This window comes from Mobula hypostoma, chromosome 1 (assembly GCF_963921235.1).
Source record: "Mobula hypostoma chromosome 1, sMobHyp1.1, whole genome shotgun sequence".
Classification (NCBI taxonomy): domain Eukaryota; kingdom Metazoa; phylum Chordata; class Chondrichthyes; order Myliobatiformes; family Myliobatidae; genus Mobula; species Mobula hypostoma.
Window position 1 is genome coordinate 47818335 of NC_086097.1, and position 25747 is coordinate 47844081.

General features: G+C 40.6%; 1 protein-coding gene across 6 annotated transcripts in view; it reads left to right on the forward strand.

The window, feature by feature from the left end:
- Positions 1–25747, forward strand: part of tdrd9 (tudor domain containing 9) — a 165248-nt gene that overhangs the window by 111383 nt on the left and 28118 nt on the right. For all 6 annotated transcript variants that reach the window (XM_063047992.1, XM_063048027.1, XM_063048011.1 and 3 more), the window contains exons 25-28: positions 2241–2358; positions 7070–7279; positions 12834–12923; positions 14494–14751. In XM_063047992.1, coding sequence (XP_062904062.1) covers positions 2241–2358; positions 7070–7279; positions 12834–12923; positions 14494–14751 — 676 coding nt within the window. The remainder of the gene's footprint in view (positions 1–2240; positions 2359–7069; positions 7280–12833; positions 12924–14493; positions 14752–25747) is intronic.

The window sequence follows — 25747 nt, forward strand, 5'->3', positions numbered from 1 at the left end:
GCGCGTTGTGCAAAGTTCAAAAATTGATATTTATTATTTTTTATTAATGACGATCTCTCGCAGAATCCTTGGTGATCTCTCATGGAACCCTATGGTAGTACGGAATCCCAGTTGTGAAACCCTGGTTTTAACCCTCCCAAACAGCTCTTGCTAACCTACTTGTAAGGATATTGGTCCCCCTCAGATTCAGGTGTAACCTGTCTCTTTTGTACAGGTCATACATTCCCCAGAAAAGATCTCAATGATGCTGAAATCAGACCCCATCCCCATGCATTTATCTGCCAAATGCTCCTATTCTTTCTCTTACTGGTGTGTGGGATAGGCAGCAATCCAGAGATTACTACCCTGGAGGACCTGCTTTTCAGCTTTTTACTTTGCTCCCTAAAATCTCTCTTCAGGAACTCTGTACCTTTCGTACCTATGTTATTGATGCCAATATGTACCAAGACCTGCGGCTACTCTCCCACTCCCTTCAGAATGTCGTGAACGCGATCCTAGACATTTGAAGGGATTGGACACAATTCAGACTTGAAGATGAATCTCTGAATACTGTCCAGTCCAATTACTCAAAGCAGTCCTGTAAGTGCGCCTCTGCCTTTCTTGTCCATACCTTCAAGGTCCTCTGTACTGGTGCTGCAGTCTTCAGTCTCTGCCGGTACTCAGGGAGTAGAAGTACAGCCAGGTGATCAGACTTTGCAAAGTGTGAGTATGGGATGGCATGATAAACATTCTTGATGGTAATATTACAGTGTTTTGGCTCCTCTGATTCCACAACTGATATGCTGGTGATAATTATTTCGGGACTTTTTCAGGCTGGCCTAATTAAAATCCCCCAAAATGATGGGGGAGGGATCAGGGTGCACTGTTTCGTGCCTATTGATTACATCGCTCAGTTCATTTAGAATGTGTTTGATGCAAGCCTGAGATGGAATATAGACCACTACCAAGATGATGGTGAAAACTCCTGTGGCAGATATAGTAGACAACACTTGATTGGTAGATGTTCCAGGTCAGGTGAGCAGGACCGCGACACAACTGCCACATTTGTGCACCACAAGGAATTAGTTATAAAGCATAATTCGCCACCTCTGCCTTTGAAAGATTCAGCAGTTCTATCTTGACATTGAATCATGAAGCCAGCTAGCTATATCACTGGAATGGCGAGGGATAACCAAAATTCTGTGAAACAAAAATCGCAAGTTTCTGATGTCCCTCTGGTACAGCAATCTTGCTCTGAGATCTTCAATTTTATTTTTCAGAGAATGTATGTGTGCCAGCAGAATAGACAGTAGTGGAAGTTGGAACCCTCTTCTCCTTAGATGAACTTTTAAACCAACACAGCTTCCTCTCTTTTGTTTTCTTAAAGGGGAATTACACTTGTGACCAGAGACTGCTATCAAACGTTCATCGACTTTGAGAAGCAATTGATTTTTTTAAACAGCTTATAACTGTTTTGCTTACTGTATTGTCCATGGCAATAGCTGTGGACTTTAGCTGTAGCTGTCTAAAATGGGAATATTTGAAGAAATGGGTCCACCTGGCTCAACTATTCTATGCCAACCAAATTGCCTACCTGAACTAGTACCATTTGACATACCTGTCTAATCCTCTGCCATTTATGTATCAGTCATGATGTCTTTTAAAGTTGTGATTGCACCAGGCTCTACCACTTCCATTTCCCCACCACCTTCTATGTGGAAAAATATGACCCTTGGTTCTGTAAATCTTTTCACCTTCGCCTTAAAACAATGCTCTCTAACTAATGCCAAGCATCTCCACATGGAGCATGTTATTGTAACCTAGTTTCAGCTGTGGCATACTGCAGTGATAGATACTGCTTTCCCTCCATCCCTGTTCTTGCCGGGCCATCTTGGAAATACTTAGTGCCCTGGGAGGGGAAGGGGCTAAAGGAAACTGGTTTGGGAAGGAATTGGGAGTAAGGAAATTGGGGGGTTATGGGAGCAGGAATAAAATGAAGAGGGAGCTGAAATGACAGAAAGTTGATATGGGTGATCCACACAGTGCTAGGCTATTGCTTCATTTTGGGAATTAATAAATTTCAAGATAACTGTCTTTAAATACTTTAATTAGTGGACCATTAAAATTCATTTTGGTACCATCCTTACTCTTGGAGTAAAAATTTGAGAAGGAAAAACACTTGAAATTATTTGTTGTTTGTCCCTTGATACCATTAAGACAGTAAGTGACAATCACAATACAGTTGGTTATCTCTAATGCAGATTGTGCATGGACTATCAAAATTGTTCTGTTCAACTGATGCCTGAAGAAAAGTCAAGAGGTCTTTTGGATTTGCCCTGTCATCGTGTTCCACACTTTTTCACCATGAATGTCACTGAGGTAATCAAAAAAAATCTGATCATTAAAGGAATTGTTGGGATTGGGATTGTGACAGCTGCGTTGGGAAAACTTGCGGATAAATAACAAAGATACAAGTCTATTGGGGGGGAGAAGAGGGAGGGAGGCAGAAAGATTTAGTTTTGGCCTGCCCTAGCAAAGATTTAGCACAGAACAGTAGATATAATGGGTGCCCATGGAGATGTTAGCACAGCAGTATTACAGTTCTGGACATTCTGGAGTTCAACTCTGGTGCCTTCTGTAAGGAGTTTGTACGTTCTTTGTGAACCATGTGGGTTTCCTCCCACAGTCTGAAGATATACAGGTTAGTACGTAAATTGGTCATTTTAAATTGAGCTGGGCTAGGCTCGTGTTAAACAGGTTGGTTGATGGGCGGTGTGATTCATTGGGCCAGAAGGGCCTGCTCCACACTGTATCACTGAATAAAATAAAGTAACAAAATATACATTGAATTTGCTCATGCAAAAATACAGACGTTTTGAAATCACTGATGAAAAATTATTGATCTGAAACATTACTCAATTATGTTTGACCTGCTGTATTATTTTCAGTTTGAATTCCAGCATCTAGATCATGTTGGTTTTATGAGACTTTGAGTAACTAAAATTTTTTATTACATAAGAACATACAAAATAGGAGCAGGAGTAGATCATCTGGTCCATTGAACCTGCTCTGCCATTTAGTAAGATCATGGCTGATCTTGCTGTGGAATCAACTCCATGTAACTGTCTTAACTACTTAATAAGGTTGTTTTCCTGTTTCCCTGAGCAAAGAATTACACAGATTTATTACTCTCTGGGGATAAACAGTTTCTCTTCATCTATGCCCTAAATCTATTCACCTTAATCTTGAGGTTATGTCCCCTAGTTCACGTCTAACTTACCAGTGGAAACAACTTTCCTGCCTTTATCTTACCTATCCCTTCCATAATTTTGTATGTTTCTACAAGATCCTCTCCCGTTCTTATAAATTCTAATGAGGTATAATCCCAGATAACTCAATCTCGCCTTATAGGCTAACCCCCTTCTGTCTGGAATCGACCCAGGAACTCTGCAAGGACCCTTCATCTTATGTTTGATATTTATTGCTTATTTTTTTTCTTTTTGTATTTTCAAATTTTGATGTCTTTTGCACACTGGTTCACCGCTTTGTTGGTGTGGTCTTTCATTGATTCCATTATGGTTATTGGATTTATTGTTTATGCCTGCAAGAAACTGAATCCCAGGGTTGTGTATGTTAACATATCTGTACTTTGATAATAAATTTCCTTTGAGCTTTGAACCTCCTCTAAACCAGCCTCAAAGCCATTATGTCTTCCTTCAAGTAAGAATACCAGAACTATATGCAGTACTCCATGCGGCCTCACCAGTACCCTGTACAGTTGCAGCATACCCTCCCTGCTCTTAAATTCAATCCCTCAGCGATGAAGGCCAATGTTCCATTTTGCCTTTTTGATAACTCGTTTCACCTGCAAACCAACTTCAGTAAGTTTATCAAACAGCACATGCCCTTCATAAATCCATGCTATGTCTGTCTGATGGAACCACTTTTATCCAGATGGCTCACTACTTAATGATAGCTTCAAGCATTTTCCCAATTACAAACTTTAAGCTCGTTGACCTATAGTCACCTGGCTTCTGAGTACCTCCTTTTTTAAACTGTGAAGTGCACTATCTTCCAATCTGCTGGGACCTATCAAGAGAATTTCGGTATATTATCACAAATGTGTCTGCTGTAAATTATGTTATTTCTTTCAGTACCATAAGACCATAGGGGCAGAATTAGGCCATTTGGCCCATCAAGTCCACTCCACCATTCAATCATGGCTGAACCCTTTTCTCCCCCCTCCTCAGCCCCACTCACTGGCCCCCTTCCTGTAACCTTTCTTGCTGTGTCCAATCAAGGACCTATCAAGCTGTGCCTTAAGTACATCCAATGACTTGGCCTCCACAACTGCCTCAATAAATTCCACAAATTCACCACCCTCTGGCTAAAAAAATTTCTCCGCATCTCTGTTTTAAATGGATGCCCCTCTATCTTAAGGCTGTGCCCTCTTGTTCTAGACTCTCTCACCATGGGACACATCCCTTCCACATCTACCATGTCTAGGCCTTTAAACATTCAAAATGTTTCAATGAGATCCCCCTTCATTCTTCTGAATTCCAGTGAATACAGGTCCTGAGCCATCAAAGCTCTTCATATGACAAGCTGTTCAAACCTGGAATCATTTTCATGAGCCTCCTTTGAACGGTCTCCAATGCGAGTACAGTACAGATCCAGAGTTATCAAACATTCCTTGTATGGTAAACCTTTCATTCCTAGAATCATCCTTCTGAACCTCCTCTGAACCCTCTCCAATGCCAGCACATCTTTTTTTTTCAAAATGGAGAGCACAAAACTGTTCACAATACAATGTGAGGCCTCACCAGTGTCCTATAAAGCCTCAGCATTGCATACCTGCTCTTTTATTCTAGACCTCTTGAAATGCTAACATTACATTTGCTTCCTCACCACCAACTCTACCTGCAAGTTAACCTTTAAGGCGTTCTCGATGGAGACTCCCAAGTCCCTTTACATCTCAGATTTTTGGAAATTCTCCCCATTTAGAAAATAGTCTGCACATTTAATTTTCCTACTAAAGTGCATGACCATGCATTTTCCAACATTGTATTTCATTTGCCACTCTCCTGCCCATTCTCCCAATCTGTCTAAGGTCTTATGCAGTCTACCTGTTTCCTCAACACTACTTGCTTTCCCCCCCCCCGTCCCACCAATCCTTGTATCGTCTGCAGACTTGGCAACAAAACCATCTATGCCATCATCTAAATCATTGATAGACAGCATAGAAAGAAGCAGTCGCAACACTGGCCCCTGCAGAACACCAGTAGTCACTGACAGCCAACCAGTAAAGGATCCTTTTATTCTCACTCACTGCCTCCTACCAATCAGCCAATGCTCTAACTATGCCAGTAACTTTTCTGTAATGCCATGGACTCTTAACTTGGTAAGCAGCCTCATATGTGGCATCTTGTCAAAGGCCTTCTGAAAGTCCAAATATACAATATCCACTGCATCCCCTTAAGAAAGCCATGCTGACTTTGTCCTGTGTCACCAAGTACTCCATAACTTCATCCTTAACAATTGACTGGAACATCTTCTAACCACTGAGGTCAGGCTAACTGGTCTATAATTTCATTTCTTAAAGAGTGATCCTGATACCCTGGGATGCATCCCATCAGGATCAGGAAATTGTCTACTTTTAGGCCCACTAGATTGCTCACCACTACCTGTTTTGTCATAGCAGTGGTATCGGTCCTCACCTCCCATCGCATCCTCTTTGGCATGTTAGATATGTTGTCCACTATTAAGGCTGATGTTCAAGGCCTTAGCCACCTACCTAATATTAATGCCCCCTTCTCATCTTAGAAGTGACTTGCATCCACTTCAGCTACCCTTTTTCTGCTTTATATAATTACAAATACTTTTACTATGTTTTTATATTTTCTGATAGGTTACTTTCATTTCCATTTCCTTACTGCTTGTTGAGTAGTTCTTTACTTTTTAAAGTTTTCACAATTTTCCACTTCCCACTTCTCCTGGTGACTTTGTATACATGAGCTTTTAATTTGATGCCTTCTGTTATTTTCTTAGTTGATCAAGGCTAGCTGTTCCCACCTTTACTGTCCTTACTTTTTAGTGGAATATACTTTTATTGAGTCTGTTAGCCAGCTCTTCCGTCATCCTGTTGTGGTTTCCCTTGCTCAGGCATAATATGCTGATTTTAGATCAAACTGTGGCACCCTTCATTTGTATGAGAAATTGAATCATACTGTGATTACTCTTTCCAAGAGAAGCTCTAACTTACAAGACCATTAATTTTATTTGGCTCATTGCACAGGACAAGATCTAATTAGGCATTTTCCCTTTCACTAACATGTTGTTCTAGAATGCAATCACAAATGCATTCTATAAAGTTTTCCTCAAGACTGTCTTGACCAAATTGATTTGCGCAGTCTACGTGCAAGTTAACATCCCCCATAACAACTGCTGTTCCGTTCTTACGTGTGCTGGTTATTTCTTGGTTTATTGCTTGTGCAATGTAACATTATTTGGTGGCATATAGACAACTTCCACCAGTGATTTTTTTTTTTCCCTTCCCTGCCCTTCCCTTCCCTCCACTATTCCTAATCTCTACTCAGATGGATTCAACATTCTACTCCTTAGACCTTAGTCACTTTTGTATTTGGAGATACCAGGCCCTTCCAGCCTGAATAAGCCCACGCAGCTAAATTACACCTATGTGACTAATGAGCTAATTAACTACTAACCTATACATATTTGGAACATGGAAAGAAACTGGAACACTCTGGAAACCCACGCGGTCGTGGGAAAACATACAAACTCCTTACAGGCAGTGGTGGGAATTGAACCTGAATTGCTGGTGCTTTGAATCGTTGTGCTAACTGCTACGCTACCGTATAATGACTCTCACTATCGCTCTGATCTCGTCATTAATTGAGAGCTGCCCCACCTCCCATTCCTTCCTGCCTATCTACCCATTTTACCTGATATGCTGGGATATTTAATTCCCATCATTTTTACTCTGCAACCACATTTCTGTGTTTATTCAGTGATTGTGAGTCTCAACTGTGTATTAATGCTTTCTATTAATTTAAGTTATGATTTTTTTCAGATTGTTGAAGTTGGACATTTCTGGGGTTACAGAACAGATGACGAGAGCTTGCACACTCTCAGCAAACTGATGAATGAAATTAAGCAGCTAACATTGACACCACTGATTGTGGAACCATTCCCTGATTTTTGTCTTGCACCTTTCACAGATTGTAGTGAAACCCATTATTACAGAGCTAAAATCTTGCAAGTCTCAGGTGATTCAGCTGAGGTAAGAGTTTGAATTAGAAATATTTTTTTCCTCTCTCTCCATGTGAAATATTAACATTAGTGCATTTTAAAATATTGTCATTTTGAATACTGGAACTTTCACTTGCGTGCCAGAAGTTTTTGTTTCTTCCCTATTTAACCTGACTTAATACCCACAGTGGGAGGTGTAAAGAAAATTCAAAGATCAGAGTAATGGTGTCTATCAAAACCACTGTCAACAGAAACATTTTTGATGACAAGTTGAAATATTCAGACTCTCCCATATACATAACTTGGATATATCTTGTTCCACCAAGGAAACCAGTTGAATACCATATGAGTTCTCCGATCAGCTAATGAATCAATACTCCTGTCTGATAAATATTGTTCAGAAGACATGCTACATGAGTAGCAAAAGACACAAACTATACTCTGCGGAGGTCATTACTTGCCATATCAAGAGTAAATTGGAAATTACCGAGTTAACTGTGTGAGGCCTGAAAGGTTTGTCTGTCAGTCTGGGTCAGTGTAAGTGATAAAACTGCTTGATTTCATACCCAGGAATCAGATATACTGTACCTGACTATAACTGTATTGGTAGGCTTGAACTATGTTGTTGAGACAAACTCCTTACTTTTCACCTTAAAACTCCTTTAAAGTTTTATGTGGTACTACTATTTGATAAATGAACATACTCAGAACAAATCTAACTTGTCAAAGCAGAATGGCACTCTTTTACAGTCTGGCTTATGTCTCATTACCATTCTCATCAATCCAGGGGACAAGCTCTTTCCACCCGTAGATCTTCTGTGGCCAAAAGTGTGATGCTGATCTGTAAAATGTATCAAGCAGTATTTTCATGCTCGTGAAGAATTAACCAATCATACTCTGAGCAAATCAGAATAGTACCCTGATGTTCAATAATTAAATGATTAGATGTATCATTTAAGAGGCTCCATGTACGTTGATAATCTCAACCTCGATGGTACTTGAAATCAACATCTTGGTGTGAACATCAAGCTAGAATACTTAAAAACTTCTTCAGTTGGACTTACTGGGAGGTTAATCCACTTGACTCCTTCAGAGGTCCCTACTATTGCAGAAATCTGCTTTCAGCCAATTTGTTCATTCTCCTCGATATTAAGAACATTTTGAGACCACTGGATACAGCAAAGCCAATAGGACACTCTGTGTATCATTTATTAATTCAGACACAGACCAGAAATAGTTGAAACTCCAGCCAGTTTATTTTCTTTCTTCTATGTTGCTGACATTATTCTAGGTAATAGGTAAAAATTGCCTAGTTATGTTCTTTCTACCAAGAGCAAGCCAAACTACTAAATACTGCTAAATTAATTTACTCTTAGCTATTCACAAATGAAGGAAGGTGTCAGCAGTGCTATCAAGCAGTACATAATCAGCATAGACTTGGTAACTGATGCATTGTTTCGGTCGTGTCGGGACCAATGTGCTGTGGATCTTGTTACATCCTTGAACCAAAAATGGCATAAAAGATGATTCATCGTGGTGATGTGAGAGTGATTGCTCTTGATAGTCTGGCAGCATTTGACTAAATATAGTTTCAAGGAGCATTGACTTTTTTTCAGTTCTTGCCCATTCTTTCTTGTTGCCGATTGGTGGGCTGGGGGTTGGGTGATCTGTTAGTTTTTGTACGAGGGGGGTTTGGGGCAGGGGATTTGGGGTTTACAAGTTTTTGCTTATTTTCTTTTTGTGCAGGAGGTGGATTGATGTTTTTCAACTACTTCTTTGGTTTTCTGTATTCCATGGCTTTCTGGAGAAGACAAATCTTAGAATTGTATTCTGCATACATACTTTGATAATAAAAGGAACCTTTGAAACTACAATGGCTTGTTGTATTGAGGGGAAATAAACTCCGCTATCTGATGTCATATCTAGCTGAATAAAAGATGATTGAAGTGGGGCATACATTTCTGTTACTGAGGTATATTGATATTTTTATAACTGAGTTAAAGTTCTGACACGTTACTCAACAGCGGAGCGAAGGATCTTGTACATAAATTGCATCAGTTCATCAAGCTGGCTCAGGCCAGTTATTTGTGGTCACTGAATGCTGGCCTTGAAAACAATAACAACACTCATGAATGAATAATTGGTCATGTATTTCTTTTTAAATAAAAGGCTTTATTTAAGAAATAAACATCAAGCTGGAAAGTACCTGGACATTTAATTTCGGATATGAAAGATGCAAATTTGTTCTTTTTGAATATTTTTAAGTAACACATTTTCAGTCAATATAGTAGAAGATACCTCATTCATAATTACAATATAGAGTAGGTAATCTTCTTAGTTATGCATGTTCAGTAAATGTGTGCATTTTTTGTGGTACCCATGCTTTAAAAGTAACTTTTTGATTTACAGTGCTTAGCATATAACACAAGCTGTATGTTATAGTTGCTAATATTTTTTGGGTAAGCTTGTTTGGTGTTTTGTCTGTTTTTCTTATGCCCATTATCTCTTAAGGTTAACAGTATAATTGCGGCTACAACACTCTGGCCAGACATGGTCCTGTGGTCCACAACAGCCAAGCTGGCATAGGTTGTGGAATTGACAGTACCATGGGAAGATGGTGTCGAAGAAACTTAGAGGAAAAAGACCAAGTACTCTGAACTGACAACTGAAGCTGCCCAGAATGGCTGGAAGACCAAGATTTTCCCTGTAGAAGTGGGATGCAGGGGATTCGTTGCTACATCTATGACCAGTCTATTGAAGAAGATGGGGGTGAGGGGTCACTCCCTCCAACAAGCAGTCAAGTCCTTGTCAAATGCAGCAGAAGAAAGCAGCAAATGGATTTGGATTAAAAGGAAAGAGACCAACTGGGCTGCGAGATGAAGACAGGAGGGTATGGAACTGAGGGGGGTGTATCTGGGACGCCAGGTAGCAGCGTTGAACTCTCTGGATAAGTCGTGGGCTTATCAACGAAACGTCAAAGAAGGAGGGTGCCCATCTGATGACCCCAATGACGTACCTACCCTCCCTCCTTGTCACCACTCCAAACCCACTGCCAACATCGAGAGTGCCAACTTACCATAGGGATTGAAACATCAAGTCCTAGTAGCTCTACTACTTGAACCTCTCAAATAATGAGGAAGTTACTGAGATCAGCTATTAGCTCTTGTAGCTCTTAAGATAATTGAAATTGTCAATGGAGTCGAAATTGTCTGCAGAACAGATGGCAGACTTCTCAATCTTGCCCGTATCAAGTCCAAAAATAAGACATCCACGCATTCCCTCATTGAGTTCCAATACGCAGATGACAAGTGTTGCAGCTCTTTCAGAAAACTACCTACAACAGATTCTGACTGCCTTCAACCGTGCGTACATGAAACTTGGACTTACCACCAATTCCAAGAAGACTCAGATCATCTACCAACCGTCACCAACTGAGACAAATCAGATCGAGCCATCAATTCAACTTGGCAAAATAACCCTGGAAAACGTGCACCACTTTCCGTATCTTGGAAGTCACCTCTCCTCCAATGTCGACCTTAATGAAGAGATCCAACATAGTCTTAAATGCTCTGGAACAGCTTTTGGACGTCTTCGAACAAGAGTCTTTCATGATTGTGACATCCGAACAAACACCAAAATGTTAGTGTACAAAGCAGTGGTGATCCCAACCCTCCTGTATGCATCAGAAACCTGGACAACATACCGACGACATCTGAAGGCACTTGAAAAGTTCCATCAACGCTGTCTTCGAAACATCTTAAATATCAGCTGGGAAGATAGAAGAACCAACGTCAGCGTGCTAATTGAAGCAAAAACAACAAGCATTGAAGCCTACATCGTCAAGAACCAACTAAGATGGAGCAGTCATGTTGTTTGGATGAAAGACGAACGTCTGCCGAAACAAATCTTCTACTCCCAGCTTAAAGAAGGCAAACGTAAAAGAGGCGAACAACAGAACAGATTCAAAGACGTTTTAAAAGCCGACATGAAGAAATGTAACATCGACATCAACAATTGGGAAACCAATGCCAAGGACAGAAAACTCTGGCAAGCCATCATCCGAGAAAGAACAGCAACTTTCGAAGCCAATAGATGTGCAGAATTAGAAGAAAATGGAAAGAGAGGCAGCAACAACCAAAGCCCGATCTGCCATCTGGAACTACCAGTCCTGAATACAGAAGAATTTTCAAAGCCAAGATTGGACCCATAAGCCATTTGAGAGCCCGTAAATAGATCAACAGAACAAAGACCTCGAGGGATAGCCACGACGAATTGAAATTGTCAATGGAGTATAGAAGTAATTCCCAATTCCAAAGCAATTCATATTTGTCTCTCCGTGATTATTTTCTTGTTTTGCCATGAGATAACCTTCTAAAGGGGAAACATCTGGCAGTGTTAGAAATCCGGTATTTGTATTGGTCCTTTGCACTCTTTGTGCCAGAGCACATGCAGTCAGAATAGAGAGATGTATGTACTTCTAGTGGATCAAAGTTGCATTGTAATTATGATCTTCCTGGCAAAAACTGCCATTGGGAAAGAGGTACAGGAGCCTTGAACCAACATCATTATATTCAGGAACATTTACTACCCTTCACCCATCAGGTTCCTGAAACAGCATGGATAACTTCACTCACTTCAACACTGAGCTGATTCCACAACCTATGGACTCACTTTCAAGGACTCTACAACTCATGTTCTCAGTAATATTTATTTATTTTTTATTTGGGTTTTTTTTTGTTATTTTCTCAGTTTGTTGTCTTCTGTACTGATTGTTTATTAGTATTGTTGATGTGTTGCTTTTCATTGATCCTTTTATATTTCTTTGTTCTACTGTAAATGCCTGCATGAAAATGAATTTATGGGTAGTATATGGGGACATGTATGTACTTTGATAATAATTTTACTTTGAACTGTGAAACCTGCATATGAATAGCAAGCTTGCCATCTAAAGATTTTAAAATAATTGACATTAATATGAGAACATATTCTCTATACATTTTTAAAATGGAATGGATCCATAGTTTCTCTATTAAATTTTTATAGATCAAGAGGGTAAGGTCACAGGGCGAACATTGCCAGTGATTGAAACTTATTTAAAGCAGGTGAAATTGGTTGACAAATGGTCCTGGGCTCCACCCTATTTCATTGACTGGAATTTTGACCACTAGATAACCAACTTACCTTTGATACCATCAGATCAATAAAGTAGTTCATAGTCCTACAATATGGAAATGGTTGTTTAGCCCACAGAGTCTGTGCCAAATGTCTCACACGCATTTATGCTAATTATATTATTTTTACCACATTTCCATCTCTAAATTGTTCCAACTATACAGGTTCTATCACTAATCTATACACGAGGCAGTTGATAGCAATGAATTGAGAAGATGTAGTGGTTGATAAAGCTATGTGGGAGGCAACCAGAGCTTTGTGAAAACCCAATCACAGGAGCAGCACACAGACAACACCTGGGATCAGGATTGAGCCCAAATCATGAAGCTGTGAGGCAACAGGTTGACTGCTGTTCTAATCTTTTATACTAAATTAGAGTTCTGTCTGATTTATTTTTGCAAATTTCTCAATAGGTATTCTTTGTGGATTATGGAAATACAACAAGAGTTGCTATAGATCTTCTACGGAATATTCCACATAACCTTTTGGAGCTGCCTTTTCAGGTAAGTTCAGTTGGTTATTAAGTTTTGCTTAGAATATCCTACTATTCTTTTAATGGTAACATATATTTCACTTTCAGTAAGTTACTTAATAGAGAACTTACAGTTAATTTGAATACGCAAACACGAGGAAATCTGCAGATGCTGGAAATTCAAGCAACACACATCAAAGTTGCTGGTGAACGCAACAGGCCAGACAGCATCTCTAGGAAGAGGTACAGAGGATGTTTTGGGCCAAGACCCTTTGTCAGTCTCGTCCTAGAGATCTTCTCAATTCATTGCTATCAACTCTTCCTAGAGATACTGCCTGGCCTGCTGCGTTCACCAGCAACTTTGATGTGTGTTGGTTGAGTTAATTTGAATATTGTTTTAAATTTCAACCAAAATGCAGAAAGGCAGACCAAAGGTTTAAGAGATTATGGATCTGACGACTAGAAATATTGTAAGCAAATATGTGGCGAAAACATAAAAAGCTAATGCTGAGCCAATGCAGTGAGTGTGGTTATTAAATGTAATATTGTTTGAGAGTATGTTGTGATACTTGCTTGTTTTTTAAAGGATGGATGCTCTCTTGCTGTTCATTTTGTTTATCACTGAGTTGCTGACTAATGCCAAGTAAATTCAGTCAATAGCCTGTTCTGTTTGTTGGGTGAACAGGGTGTTAAAATTAGTATTGGTATTCCTGGGTTTGGCTAGTAAGTGAGGATTTTCACTTCCTTTCTACTGAGAATTATTGGACTTGAAGGGAATTGTTAGGTAGTTAACAATATTGATATCAGTTTTTTAAATTTTATTATCTTCCTTCTGTACACATCAGCCTATGGCAATTATGAAATTGTTAAATACAGGTAAAAGAATGCCAACAGAGCAACAACTGGTTGATTATGAGGTCTCACAGAGTCAGAGAGCCACAAAGCATGGATATGGCCAGTAAGTCCATACCAATCATGATGCCCTCTTTAATAGTCCTAGTTTTCCCTCTAAGCACAACTCTGTATGTACCTGTCCAAGTGCTTCTTAAAAGATAATTCTTATTCTGCCTCAACCACTTCCTCTGGCAGTTTGTTCCACATACTTACCAACTGTTGCATGGGAAAAGTTGTCCCCCAAATTCCTTTTAAATCTGTCCCCTCTCACCCAAAATCTATGCCCTCTAATTTTGACTCCCCTACCCTGCTACCCCTCTCCTTATCTATGCTCCTCATTATTTTGTAAACCTCCTGTAGGGTCACTCCTTTCCTATGTGCAAAGGAAGAATCATGGAGAACTCAACTTTTTAAACAATAAGATTTCATTTTCTTTACATATTTTTCCCTTGACTGCTAGCTTCAGATCAGAGTAGCTTCTACAACAAGTTTCAAGTCTCTCAGAAATGTCTGCTTGGTATTCTTAATAGTTTCCTTTAAAAAGGCATTTTGTGATACTAAGCTGTAAGCCACTTTTCACGTACTTAATTAAGTGCTGACTTGATAAAGTCATTAATTTATATCTGTGGAATGTTAGCTTCTTATGTACATAGTTATAATTTTGGAGGCCATGTATTTCAATAAAAGTAAACTGATTTTCTTTTTAGGCCCTACAATGCCAAATCTGCAACATGCGGCCATCTGCATATTCCATGTTATTTGGAGATCAGTGGACCACCGAGGCCAGGAGAAGATTCACCACCTTGGTGAAAAACTGTGTGCTGCTTGTGAAAGTTTACTCCATTGTACATAATGTTCTACGCGTAGACCTTAGCTTACAGACTTCCAAGCCCAACTGTAATGTGCGAGAAATCCTCATTAGTGAAGGTTTTGCTGAATCAGCTGAGGAGGCATATGAATCAAAGGTACAGTGATTGCTTTTACAGATGAATAAGAACGTTTTGCAGCATATAAACTATCTGTTCCAAGAATGATTGTTTGAATTTAGCCATTGAGCCCTCTATCCCTGTTAACTGTAAAAGGTTTGGATTAAATTGCAAACTCTTCAGTTTTACATTTCTGTTCCTTTTAAATTCAACAGCTAACCTAATGTACAAACCCCATTTCCAGAAAAGTTGGGATATTTTCCAAAATGCAATAAAAACAAAAATCTGTGATATGTTAATTCACGTGAACCTTTATTTAACTGACAAAAGTACAAAGAAAAGATTTTCAATAGTTTTACTGACCAACTTAATTGTATTTTGTAAACATACACAAATTTAGAATTTGATGGCTGCAACACACTCAACAAAAGTTGGGACAGAGGCATGTTTACCATTGTGTTACATCACCTTTTAATAATACTTTTTAATCGTTTTGGAACTGAGGATACTAATTGTAGAGGATTTGCAATTGGAAATTTTGTCCATTCTGCTTGGTATAAGACTTCAGCTGCTCAACAGTCCGTGGTCTCCGTTGTCTGATTCTCCTCTTCATGATGCACCATACATTTTCCAACAGGAGATAGAACTGGACTGGCAGCAGGCCAGTCAAGCACACGCACTCTGCGTCTACAAAGCCACGCTGTTGTAGCTGGTGCAGAATGTGGTCTGGCGTCCTGCTGAAATAAGCATGGACGTCCCAGGAAGAGACGTTGCCTTGATGGCAACATATGTCTCTCTAAAATCCTAATATATGCCTCAGAGTCAATGGTACCTTCACATACATGCAACTCACCCATGCCTTGGGCACTGGTGCACCCCCATACCATCACAGATGCTGGCTTTTGCACCTTTCGCTGGCAACAATCTAGATGGTCATTTTCATCTTTGGCACGGAGAACTCGACGCCTGTTTTTTCCGAAACCTAGCTGAAATGTGGACTCATCTGACCACAGCACACGGTTCCACAATCTTTCGGTTCATCTGAGCTGAGCTCGGGCCCAGAGAACTCGCCGGCGTTTCTGCATAGAGTTGCTGTATGGCTTCCTCCTTGTGTAATACAGTTTCAAGTTGCATTTCTGGATGCAGCGACGGACTGTGTTGAGTGACAATGGTTTTTCGAAGTACTCCTGAGCCCAGGTGGCTATAATTGTCACAGTAGCATGACTTTTCTGTGCACTTTTCAATCTTATTTTAACTCTGTCCCAACTTTTGTTGAGTGTGTTGCAGCCATCAAATTCTAAATTTGTGTATATTTACAAAATACAATTAAGTTGGTCAGTAAAACTATTGAAAATCTTTTCTTTGTACTTTTGTCAGTTAAATAAAGGTTCACGTGAATTAACATATCACAGATTTTTGTTTCTATCGCGCTTTGGAAAATATCCCAACTTTTCTGGAAATGGGGTTTGTATATAGTTGACAAGGGGTCTGCTGAAGTATAAAAAAAATTTTGACCTGAACCAGACTTGCCACAGATATTCATACCTGACCTGAGCCTATGTACTTATTCTTTTCTTTTGATGCACAACCCAAAGTTGGAACTGTTGATAGTACCAGTGACACCCCCTCCCTAATGCTTGAAACATCTTTTGTGCATACTTCAAGGTATGCAGTACAACGTTGGCCATGAAAACTAAACCCCCACCCCCCCACCGACGCTGGGTGAGTAGCCACTGTCTGCAACAGCTGCAGATATGATGAGGACTCTGCAGAGTGTCAACCTCAACCTCTGGGCCAGACAACATCGCAGGCTGAGTACTCAGGGAGTGTACACACCAGATCACTGACGTCTTCATGGACACCTTCAACACTTTACTCATCCAGGCTGCTGTCCCCACATGCTTCAAATCAGACACTTTCATCCCTGTACCAAAGAACTTTATACGTTCAGAACTAAATGACTATCATCCAGTGGCACCGACACCAGTCATCATGATGTGCTTTGAACGTCTGGTAATGGTACATATCAAAAACTTCATTTCCGCCACATTGGACATTCTCCCACGTGCTTACTGACAGAACCCATAGCATCTATCATGCTCTTGGCCCTGATACACTGAGGAAATGAGCACTTACTGTATGTCAGAATCCTGTTTCTGGATTTAAGTTCCACAGAGCTTGGTGAATGAACTACTCCTCAGTCTAAATACACCACTGTGTAACTGGGTTTTGGACTTCCAAAGCAACAGTTTTCAGTCCTGTGCAGCTAAGATCGCATTGGTACACATTAAAGCGGAGGCTGATTTAGCTGAGTTATATGCAAGACGACAAGAGGAATAGGGGAACAGGCAAAGCTGCTGTGGTGGTGGAGCTCAAGTTGCAGGTAGAAATTGCAGCCAGAATGGCCAGAATTAAAGTGCTAAAGGCCGCAAGTGCTGTGGATGCCGAGCAGAGGAGTTCTGTGGTGTTGCGTTGGCACAGGGAAAATCTAGCATACACAATGTCAAGGTGGATACATTTGATGATCGAAAGTCTTTGAGCCCTGAGTTTGAACTCCCCGAGGTAGTTGAATCTCAGCATGCACCAAGGAAGTAGTTTGAACCTACTGCGTATTCAATAGCACACAAAGAGCCTTTGAGAACTTGATTTACGGTATCATGACACTAATGTTTCAGATGATAAAGTTCTAAATGCCACATTGGAGGCCATAAGGATATGAAAGGAAATAACAAGCGCAGTGATGCAACAGCAATGCATTGCAACTCTGCCTAAAAGAGAGATTCAAATCTTTGATGGCAATCCATTGCAGTATCATTCATTTATGATGGCTTTCAAGAACAGCATTTAAAGTAAGATTGATAATTATCTATCTCTATTTTCTCAAACAGTACACTGGAGGTTACCCTAGAGAACTTGTCAAAAGTTGCCAGCAGGCCATACCTGAGCAAGGATATCTAAAGGCCCAAGCTTTACTCCAGAAGCATTTTGATGATGAGCAGATAATTGCTGCAGCCGCGTATTAAATCTGAATATGTGAAAGCTCTTCAAGACGACAGTCTTTTTCTTAGAAGGTGTAGCAACACCATGGGAGGTGGTAGGGCATAGACGAGTTGAACATGTCTGCTAATATGAAGATTGTTGTAGATAAATTGCCTGATTAACTTAGAAAAGAGTGGAGGGTTACTTTCACTTACGTTGTTGATTTTATTGAAAGGCAAGTCGAGGTTGCTGCACACCCAATGTTTGGAAAGAAACACAGTGCTACATCGTCAGCAGTAAGTAAAGATGGGAACAAAACAGAAACACAAATTCATTTTCAAGCTAAAGGAAGTAGCTGTGACTACTGTGGAAAGTGAAATTGAGCCCGGAGCTGATAAAGAGGGATCAGATTTGGAAAGGGCCATATATAAAGCAAACTCAGTAGTGGGCACTGCCCTGGTATCTGTTAGGGTGTGTTCTGCAATTTTGGTAGATAATAAATACTAATTTCAATAGCAACCAGTCTTTGCACCTGAACATAGATTGTAGATTGAGTTTTAAATGTAGCCCAGAACTTCTTCCTGAAGCTGCAGACTGGCGTTGATTGCAAACTAGGAAACATCTATTCATCTGAGGTATCTGCATATACATGAATGCAGTTGCAGAGTCAGCAGGGATTGACAATCATCTTGATTATCTGGAATGTGGGTGTGAAGATGGAGGTGTTTTAAAATTGTATATAATTCAAAGGAAGCATTGTGAATAGATTGTAACAAGATGGAAAGAAGCTACAGAAGACTGTATAACTAGCTCCGTCTTGGGTACTAGCCTCCATAGTATCCAAGACTTCTTCAAGGAGCTGGGCCTCAGAAAGGCACGTACATCATTAAGGACCTTTTCTCATTGTTACCATCAGGAAGGAGGTACAGAAGTTTGAAGGCACATACTCAGCAATTCAGGAACAGCTTCTTCCCCTCTGTCATACGATTCCTAAATGGATATTGAACCCATGAACAAACACTACCTCACTTTTTATATTTATATATATATATATTCTGTTTTTGTATTATTTTTAATCTATTTAATAAACATGCCATCATCATCAGGTGCCATGCCCAGTTTGAGCTTTGACTGCCATGGCCCACACACTCCTGTTTTGGGTCAAGTGGATCAATTCATTGGTATTCATTTCCAGTTCTCTGGCTGCTGTCTCCATCATCATTTGTCTTTGCCTTCCTCTTGCTTTCTTCCCTTCAGTCTTTCCCATAATTACCATACATTTTAACTCCTCTTTCCTAGTCACATGTCCAATGAAGTCACATTGCCCTTTCATGATCTCATACATTATTGTGCTTGCTCTGTTCATGACATCCTCATTAGATATTCATTTCGTCCATGATATTCTTTGCATCCTCCTCAAAAACCACATCTCTGCTGCTACAATTCGTTTCCTCATGTTACTAGATATTGTCCAACGTTCTGAGCCATATAACATAACTGGATAAATGTAACATTTCAGTACTCTGAGGCGGGTTGTCATGCCTAGTTTAGTATTGGTCAGTATACTCTTCATTCTCGTAAAGGTGTCTTTTGCCATCCCTATTCTTCTTTTGATGTCCAAGTCGCACCTGCTATCTGATGTCACCCAGTTTCCTAAGCAGCAAAAGTTATGTACTTGTTTTATGTCTTCCCCATTTATTGTCAGCCTGCAGATAGGATTCTCCTTCTTTTTGGAAATCAGCATACATTCTGTCTTTTTGCAATTGATAGACCCGTTTTTGCACTTTCTTCAACAATTGTATCAATTAAGTTTTGTAGTTCTTCCTCCGTACTTGCAATTAACACGGTGTCATCTGCGTATCTGAAATTATTGATGTATAAAGGTGTACATGCTGTAATTTTAATTTTTTTTCTTTCTATATTATGTATTGCATTGTACTGCTGGTGCTAAGTTAACAAATTTCACAACACATGCCACTGGTAATAAATCTGATTCTGATTCTGCATATACTTGCTGTTACCTTTGATCTTTATATATAAAAATGTCATGTAATATTCGGTCAGGGAGGCCTGTTCTTTTAAGAGTGTCTCGAGTGTGATGCCTGCTGTTCTTTTTCTTTGCTGAATAATGACTTCTATATCCACCAGCTTCAGAGTCTCTCCAATGATTTTGTTGACACTCAGAACAGTATTTAATGGTCTTATAGGGACTGATGATCACCGTCATAGTCATATGTTATTGATCCTGAGGGGAATGGTTTTCGTTACAGCTGCACCATAAATAATTATATAGTAATAAAACCATAAATAATTAAATATTAATATGTAAATTATGCCAGGAAATAAGTCCAGGACCAGCCTATTGGCTCAGGGTGTCTGACCCTCCAAGGGAGGAGTTGTGAAGTTTGATGGCCACAGACAGGAATGACTTCCTATGATGCTCAGTGTTGTATCTCGGTGGAATGAGGGAATGAGTCTCTGGCTGAATGTACTCCTGTGCCCAACCAGTCCATTATGTAGTGGATGGGAGATATTGCCCAAGATGGCATGCAACTTGGACAGCATACTCTTTTCAGACACCACCGTCAGAGAATCCAGTTCCATCCCCACAACATCACTGGCCTTACGAATGAGTTTGTTGATTCTATTGGTGTCTGCTACACTCAGCCTGCTGCCCCAGCACATAACAGCAAACATGATAGCACTGGCCACCACAGACTTGTAGAACATCCTCAGCATCGTCCGACAGATGTTAAAGGACATCAGTCTCCTCAGGAAATAGAGACGGCTCTGACCCTTCTTGTAGACAACCTCAGTGTTCTTTGACCAGTCCAGTTTATTGTCAATTCGTATCCCCAGGTATTTGTAATCCTCCACCATGTCCACATTGACCACCTGGATGGAAACGGGTCACTGGTACCTTAGCCCTCCTCAGGACTACCACCAGCTCCTTAGTCTTTTTCACATTAAGCTTCAGATAATTCTGCTCACACCATGTGACAAAGTTTCCTACCGTAGCCCTGTACTCAGCCTCATCTCCCTTGCTGATGCATCCAACTATGGCAGAGTCATCAGAAAACTTCTGAAGATGACAAGACTCTGTGCAGTAGTTGAAGTCTGAGGTGTAAATGGTAAAGAGAAAGGGAGACAAGACAGACCCCTGTGGAGCTCCAGTGCTGCTGATCACTCTGTCGAACACACAGTGTTGCAAGCACATGTACTGTGGTCTGCCAGTCAGGTAATCAAGAATCCATGACACCAGGAAAGCATCCACCTGCATCGCTGTCAGCTTCTCCCCCAGCAGAGCGGGTGGATGGTGTTGAACGCACTGGAGAAGTCAAAAAACATGACCCTCACAGTGCTCGCTGGCTTGTCCAGGTGGGCGTAGACATGGTTCAGCAGGTAGGCAATGGCATCCTCAACTCCTCGTCGGGGCTGATCATGATTGTAAACTTCTTGTAGTTCTAGTTCAGGTGAAGTCTAAGAAGAGTAACAAGGCAGTGGTTACTTGTGCTTTACTAGATCAAGGAAGTACAGCAGTATTCTGCGCAAAGGGCCTCGTGAACAAGCTCAAAATCTGACAGGAGAAGGAGCATGCATTCCCTTATGCACCATGGGTCAAGAGAATGTTGTGAGTAGCTATGTTATTTCAGGGCTGAAAGTAGCTAGCTTGGATAGTGAAAGCTGTTGTGAACTGCCCAACATCTATACACAGGAAGTATGCTTGTCCCAAAAGGGAGTATTCCTCGCCAGAGAGATCTTTAGAGATGGCCTCACCTGAAATATGTTTATTTGCCAGAAGTTGAGTTGAGCTGTTGATAGGGGTGAGTATGCCTAAGGCATTGGAGCCATCGCAAGTAATTTGCAGTGTTAATGATGGATCCTATGTGATCAGAACAATGCTGGGTTAGACTGTTAATGGACCATTGAAAGGAGACCATAGTGGTGGAAGAAACTGTGCTTGGCCAGAGCTAGCAGTTAATAGGACTTCAATTTTGCACTTGGATTGAACTTTGGCAGCAACAATTCAAGACAGATTTTTCTTAATGTAGTCAAGAGGGACAACCTGATTTGGCAGGAGAAGATCACAATCCAGGTTAGACTGCTTACCAAAAGAAGACATAAAGATTTCATTTCTCATGTGTCTTAACAGCATGTAGTTGTAATTATTCTCGTTTAATAATTAGGTGGTTATAGCATGTAGGATCTATGTATTCTGCGCTGTGCCTTTATTGTGATTAGTCACAAGTGGGGGCGCGGTAAAAGCGAAGCGAGTAAGTTGCATATTCGTACTTATTTTGTGGCAGTTTGTCACTTGGGACAGTGGAGGTCCTATCTTTACTGACCGCTGAGATAACGCTCAATGTTTAATTGTATGATTGCTAATTGCTAAAAAAGAATCAAAATGAAGAATTTGACTCTTTGGAGCAATCACTGGAAGTGTGGACGTGTCAAGCAACTCCGTTTGGGGTTGCAGGCTGGTGGCAATTGTTTGGATTTTGCTTCAGATTTTGCCACTACAAATAATATCAGTTGTGTGTTTTTGTATTCAAAAAGTAGTGATTTTTGACACTAATAGTTTGTGAGAAATAAGTAGTAAGAGGATTCAGAATTGTTTTGCTCACCATGGCTTCAAGCATTCGGGCTTTGACTGTGGAATGGTTGTTGGTCCCAGACAGGGTGTTTTGAATATTGCAAAACTGCTGACCTCCTGTGATTTTCATGTACAACAATTTGGGGGAACCTTGAAGATGGCGATCTTGAGCAGCACAGCTCAATGGATACAATTAACCCCTTCCATACCAGATGTGATTCAGATTGACCAGTTCATGAAATACTAACGGGATAAGACTGTTGAGTCTTTCAAAAGCAGAGCTAGACGTGTATGCCTCATGATCAACTCCTCTTGGTGCACAAATGTATCAGTGTTGTCCCAATTCTGCTCACCAGACCTGGAATATTTCACAATTGAGTGCTGTCTATTTTACCTGCTGTGGGAGATTTCTGTGATCAATTTGGTAGTGGTGTACATTGCACTTCAGGCAATGTCAAATAAGCTCTGGGTGATCAGAGTGATGGGATCAAAGTGCATAATGATGCCTTCACCATGTTTTTGGGGATTTTAAGCAGGCCAGCTTGAAAACATCACTAAATAATTACCATCCACACTTGCACCAGAAGAAACAGCACGTTGGAGCACTATTACACCATCATCAAGAATGCCTACTGTGCTATTCCATGCCCTCACTTTGGAAAGTCTGATCACCTGGCTGTACCTCTACTCCTGAGACTGAAGACTGCAGCACTGGTAGTGAGAACCAAGAAGTACAGACAAGGGAAGCACAGGAGCACTTATAAGACCACTTTGAATCAGTGGACTTCATTAAAACCTGTGTGGATGAATGTGTACCTATAAAAACTTGTTGTACATTCCCAAACCGAAAGCTGTGGATGAACCAGGAAGTTGAATGTCTGCTGAGGGCTAGATCTGTGGCATTTAAGTCTGGTGACCCAGGTCTGTACAAGAAAACCAGGTATGACTTGGGGGAGGGCTATTTTAAGAGCAAAGAAATAATTCCAAGCCAGAATGGAGGCGACATTAGATGCACATGAACTCTGGCCAGGTTTGCAAGACATCACTTCTACAAAGTGAAACCCAGTAGCATGAATTGCAATGATGCTTCATTACCAGATGAGCTCAGTGCCTCCTATGCCCACTTTGAAAGGGAGAATATGACTAGAGCTGTGAAGATCCCTGCTTTACTGGTGACCCTGAGATCTCTGTCTCAGAGGCCGATGTTAGGCTGTCTTTAAGGAGGGTGAACCCTAGCAACACAGCAGACCCCAATGGAGTACCTAGTAAGGTTCTGAAAACTTGTGACAATGAACTGGCGGGTGTATTCAAGGGCATTTTCAACCTTTTACTGCTACAGGTGGAAGATCCCACTTGCTTCTAAAAGGCAACCATTATACCAGTGCCTGAGAAGTGTGAGTTGCCTTGATGACTATCACCCAGCTGTACTCACATCTACAGTGATGAAATGCTTTGAGACGTTGGTCATGGTTAGAATGAGCTCCTGCCTCAACAAGGACCTGGACACACTGCAATTTGCCTATCGCCACAAAAGGTCTATGGCAGATGCAACCTTAATGGCTCTTCACATGGCTTTAGATCATCTATGTCAGGATGTTGTCTGTTGACTATAGCTCAACATTTAACACCTTCATTCCCACAGTCCTGACCAATAAGTGATAGAACCTGGGCCTCTGTACCTCCCTCTGCAATTTGATACTCAACTTCCTAACCAGAGGACCACAATCAGTGTGGAGTGGTGATAATATCTCTTTCTCACTGACGATTGACACTAGCACACCTTAGGGGTGTGTGTTTAGCCCACTGCTCTACTCCTACAACAATAACTGTGTGGCTATGCCTATAAAAAGTATTCCCCTCCCCCCAGAAGTTTGCATGTTTTATTGTCTTACAGCATTGAATCACAGTGGATCTAAATTAATTACACATATAAAACACAAAATAATTGATTGCGTGAGTATTCACCCCCTTTAATATGATAAACCAAATCATTACTGATACAGCCAATTGGTTTTAGAAGTCACATAATTGGTTAAATGGTGATCACCTGTGTGCAGTCAAGGTGTTTCAATTGATTGTAGTAAAAATACACCTGTATCTGGAAGGCCCAACTGCTGGTGAGTCAGTATCCCGGCAAAAACTATGCCAGCAAGACAAAAGAACACTCCAAGCAACTCTACAAAAATGGTATTGAAAAGCACAAGCCAGAAAATGGATACAAATTTCCAAGCCACTTAATATCAAAGTAGAGTTAAGTCAATCATCAAGAAATGGAAAGAATATGCACAGCTGTAAGTCCTCCTGGAGCAGGCTATCCTCAAAACCTGAGTGACCGTGCAAGAAAGGGGCTAGTGAGGAAGGTCACCTAGGGACCTATGACAACACTGGAGGAGTTACAAGCTTCAGTGGCTGAGATGGAAGAGACTGCTTATGCAACAACTGTTGCCCGGGTGCTTCACCAATCACAGCTTTATGGGAGAGAGGCAAAGAGAAAGCCACTGTTGGAAAAAATAATTGCATGAAATCTCAGGCAGAGTTTGCAGAAGGCATGTGAGAGAGATTCTGAAGTCAGCTGGCAGAAGTTTCTATGGTCTGATGAAACCAAAATTGAGCTTTTTGGTCATTAGACTAAATGCTTTATTTGGTGTAAGCTAAATACCACACATCATCAAAAACACACCACCCCTGCTGTGAAGCATGGTGGTGGCTGCATCATGCAGTAGGGATGCTTCACTGCAGTAGACCCTGGAAGGCTTGTGAATATAGATGGTAAAATGAATGCAGCAAAGTACAGGGAAAACCCGATGCAGTCTGCAAGGGAACTGCGACTTGGAAGAAGAATTGTTTTTCAGCAAGACAGTGACCTCAAGCATAAAGCCAAAGCTACACAGGAATGGCATAAAAACAACAAAGTTAATGTCCTGGAGTGGCGAAGTCAGAGCCCAGACCTCAATCCAATGGAGGATTTATGACTCGACTTGAAAAGGGTTGTTCACTCACGATCCCCATGGAATCTGTCAGAGCTTGAACAGTTTTGTAAAGAAGAATGGAGAAAAATAGCAACGTCCAGATGTGCAAAACTGTTAGACCTATCCACACAGATTCAAGGCTGTAATTGCTGCCAAAGGTGTATCTACTAAATACTGACTTGAAGGGGGTGAATACTTATGCAATTAATTACTTTCTTCTACCGGCATCTTGATGTTCTGGTAGATCAGGCTGACCAATGAGCACCTTTCATGGAGATATTTTCTATTTTGTATTTGAAATTAATTTAGATCACTTTGTAGAGATGTATTTTCACTTTAACACAAAATAGTCTTTTTTTTATTGATCAGTGTCAAAGAAAGCCAAATTAAATTTACTGTGATTCAATGTTGTAAAGCAATAAAACATGAAAACTTCCAAAGGAGGTGAATACTTTTTATAGACATTGTCTTCTGTTGCATTATCCAATTTCTA